The following is a 4118-nucleotide window of genomic DNA, read 5'->3' as shown; positions in this document are numbered from 1 at the left end:
CAGAAAACTCGACAGAAAATGGAAGAAAAGCATTGTCCCCAGACCACCTCCATCTCTGAAAAAATTACAGGAAGAGGAGGCAGCTGCAGAAGCAAAAGAATCTGCATGAATCTAGCTACAATTTTATAGCACCTGTAGTTTCTTCCCCACTTCCTCCATCTCTTTTGTTGTTGTTACTTTCTTAAATTTTGTTTGGCGAATTGTTATCGAGCCAATCCTTCTATTATTTACCAAAAGAATGCTGCATATATTCTTGTATCTTTGGAAAAACAAAGGCGAGTCAACAGTTGAGTTGAGCCATGGTTGGACGAAAAGAGAGTAAAACAGGTCACTACTCTCCATTAGGCCTTGGCTGGAATCTTCGAAGTTCAAAACAAGGTGAAAATCAATTTGTTTGTTAGAATGAGTTTCTAACCTATCTATTCATTAGATACTTATGAGAGTGAAGAATCTTTTATAGAAACCAGTAGTATCTGCACACTTGATGAATATACACACATGATATATGGGGAACTTGCACTTTTAATCTCGCATAATAGAGGGTGTTGTACTTTTGGTCTCACAATTTAAGAGTCTAGCACATTTGGTCCTATGGGATAAAAAGTTGTGGCATTTTTGGTCTTATGGATACAAAATTATGGTATATTTGATACTATAGAATAAAAAATTATTGCGTTTTTTTGTTCTAAATGTTATAATATTGTAGCCTATAGAATTAAAAGTGTTAAATTCGTAAACTATGGGATCAAGAATGCAGTTCTCTCTCAAATATAATTATAACGACAAAAGAATTAAAAAGAGATAATGTCATTTGTATAAGAGATTGATGGGATAAATTAGTTTTAGATAAAATATGAACAAAAATGGATATAACTACAAAAAATAATAAAGAAAAATGAAAGCAAGATATAAAGATTTATATTTGTCATAAAGGATGCATATCGAAAAGGTGATTGGAAAATGTGTGTAAATATTTAGTGCAAAAAAGAAGTGTTATATTTTATTCATTTACAAAAGTGATTGGAAAATGTTTTAACCAAAAGAAAAATAAGGACAAAAAATAAGAAAGCCGCTTTGTCAACAAAATTTGACACTGTTGTACACGATTTATGACCATAAGCACCGGCGTAACAAGAGAAAACTCTCCCTTCGGCCGCCACAAAATGGAAGAGAACGATCAACCCTCCGCCCAAGATCCCGCCGCCGACGCCGAAAACCTCGAACGCAAGCACGCGGCGATGCTGGAGCGTCTCTCCAACCGCCACCAGTCTCGCCTCTCTGGGAAAACCGATCCCAACTCCGCAACCTCATTCGAATCCACCCAATTGTTCCTCTCCCAATTCTCACAATCCAAGCTTTCCATCGGATCCCAACTCTCCCGCATCCGGAAGCAGCCCGACCCTACCCACAAAGCTGACCTGGAGGCAATCTCTTTGGATATCTCTGCCCTGGAGAAGCTCGTCGCAGAGAACTCCTACTTCTTGCCGCCCTACGAAGTCCGCACTTGCCTCAATACCGTCGTGCATCTCAGACAATCGCTTGATGAAGTAACCTCCCTCGTCATTCCCAAGAAGAAATTCTCCTTCAAGAATAAGCCCACCAAGAAAAACTCCACAGCTGTAGCTGAAAAAGATGCAGTCCTTCGTGAACCCGAGAAAGAGCTGAATGTGGGATCGGAAAAGCTTGGGTTTAGGGATTTGAGTACTGCTCCCGGGTTCAGAGACAGAAAGAACGATGTATTAGTGAAGGAATTTAGCATAAACGAGTTGGAGGGTGGCCAAAATGGAGAATTCACGTTATCAAACTTGAGGGATTGTGAAGTTAGACTGAAGGGGCGTTTAAGGGCATTGTTTATGGATAAGCTGATAAATTGTAAAGTTTATGTTGGGGCAGTCACTGGTTCGGTTTTGATCGAGGGAGCAGAAGGGTGTGTTTTCGTGTTGGCGTCCCACCAAATCAGAATTCACAATGCTAAAAATTGTGACTTTTATCTTCGAGTGAGGAGTAGACCTATAATTGAGGATAGTAATGGGGTTAGGTTTGCTCCATATTGTTTGAGTTACCAAGGAATAGAGAAGGACCTCGCAGAGGCAAATCTTGGCGAGGAGACTGGGAATTGGGCGAATGTGGATGATTTTCGCTGGTTAAGGGCAGTTCAATCTCCGAATTGGTCTGTTTTACCAGAATGCGAGCGTATGGGGATGGTTGATGTTTCTAATGTGGGAATTTCTGATTGACGATGATGAGAGCTTGGTGTTTTTGAGACTTTTCAAAAGAGGTATCTATCTACTTATTTTGGTTATATTAATTGCAACGAATTGTCCAGTGGAAATTACTCAGAAGCTCATTCGTGATCAGTTAGAAAGAGTTCATCTTCTATTCTTTTTGGCCTGAGCTGGCTTTGATTGAAGTTTGTATGATTCTTATGTTTTATATGTAAGTTAGTCTCTCTATATGCAGAACATAATATGTTCAGTTGTCATTTTAGTCCGTTTACTTTTCAAGCTTTTGTTAAGCATTTTTGGTCCTTTTCAGCGGCTTAATTTCTATGAGAACTGCTTTATGGATTAATTTTAGTTTCAACTTGCACTTGATATAGATATTTGAGATAATACTGAATCTGAAAACGAGATTACAGGTTTTGTGTCTGAAAATGCCTTTAACAAAGGATTTACCTAGGGTGAATGAAAGCCATATTCACAATTCGTTTTTAGCTGCATATTTTAATCTTGCACCAAACATACAATTGACAGTGACTGGAGAAAATGCTTTAATTTCAAGGAGTCTATAGCCCGGACTGGAGTGAAGTGTATCTTGATATAATTTATCAGAAGGAGATTGAAATGAAGTGTATCTTGATACAATGTACTATCTTCTTCTCTTTCTCTATTTTCCTTTGTTTCTCAATTGGATGATATCGTAACCTTGTAGTTAACCATGTGTTATTCTTATATGCTTTACAGCTATTTATTAACTAAATCAATCACTTCTCAAGTCCGCACTTTACATGAAATAGCCAAAATAAGAACTGAAAAACTAACCAAAAAACTCAAAATTCAGACCTCAATATAGATGCTTTGACTCGAGACTCTACTTAGGAAGTTAAAGAAGAATCCTTATGATGTCTGGGAAGCCGAGGGTCAACCACTTTGAATTAATTATGGAGCCTAGTTCTGCGCCAACATTTGCTTCTTGGAGACCAGCTTTACGAAGCAGCTTAAAGTATGAGAAATTCAGTTGTATGATGACCACATTCACAATTTTTATGTTTTTCTGCATGTTAAAAACAACCAGGCTTTTCCAACAATTTCGCCTTCTGTATCTTAAATTAATTGGAACCTCCGATTTTTCCTTGGATGTTTGTATATTGGGGAATTGTCGGAGATGTATTTGAAGGGTCCTAATAACTGGGTGATGTACTTGATTCCTATATGTCCTGCAGTCGGCAAATTAAATTTACTGCAATTTGATTGTGTCTGAGCACATGGTGTGCAATTGGTGAACAAAGTCATTTATTCAATGCAAAAAGTTCAGTTCTTCTTCTTCTATCTCTCTCTCTCTCATTCTAGGACTGAAAGATTTTTGTTTACATTATTCGGGATGGCTTATCTTCTGAGACGTGACCTTCCTTATGCTTAGTGTGTTCATTATGTATGTTTGAAATGAGTTCCTATGTATTTCTAGTTGCTACTCATAATTTTCAATTTCTTTTCATAACAGATGGCATGATTTATCTTAGTCTTCTTCCAATTTCTTTACTTAAGATCTCATATTGATTCAGATCTGGATGATTATTTTTATGCAGCTTTCAATAACTTTTCATTGAAAATCATCTCAGTTTAGCATGTGGTGGACTAGTGTGCAAGTTTATATACACAAGAAATTTGTATGAACATTATTCATCCTTTACTATTTATTTTAAAGAAATAAAGGAATTGTTTGACTATAGCAAAAGGTTACAAAAACAACGAAATAGATTCACTTCCTGGTTGAAGATGTCTGTCAATGGTTAACCTTATATTACTCTTGGGAATTGACCACAGGAAACCACTTTCTCAGTGTTTTCTGAGTGGTCCAGGCTAAATTTATAGCTGTCTTGCTTTGGGTAACTCTTGACA

General features: G+C 37.2%; 1 protein-coding gene across 1 annotated transcript; it reads left to right on the top strand.

The window, feature by feature from the left end:
- On the top strand, positions 1034-3698 carry LOC105176455 (tubulin-folding cofactor C). The gene is made up of 2 exons (XM_011099264.2): positions 1034-2278; positions 3061-3698. The coding sequence occupies exon 1, from the start codon at positions 1110-1112 to the stop codon at positions 2235-2237; it is 1128 nt and encodes a 375-aa protein (XP_011097566.1). The 5' UTR covers positions 1034-1109; the 3' UTR covers positions 2238-2278; positions 3061-3698.

The sequence above is a fragment of the Sesamum indicum genome, linkage group LG13 (assembly GCF_000512975.1).
Source record: "Sesamum indicum cultivar Zhongzhi No. 13 linkage group LG13, S_indicum_v1.0, whole genome shotgun sequence".
NCBI lineage: Eukaryota > Viridiplantae > Streptophyta > Magnoliopsida > Lamiales > Pedaliaceae > Sesamum > Sesamum indicum.
This window is presented reverse-complemented; position numbering and strand designations above follow the sequence as displayed.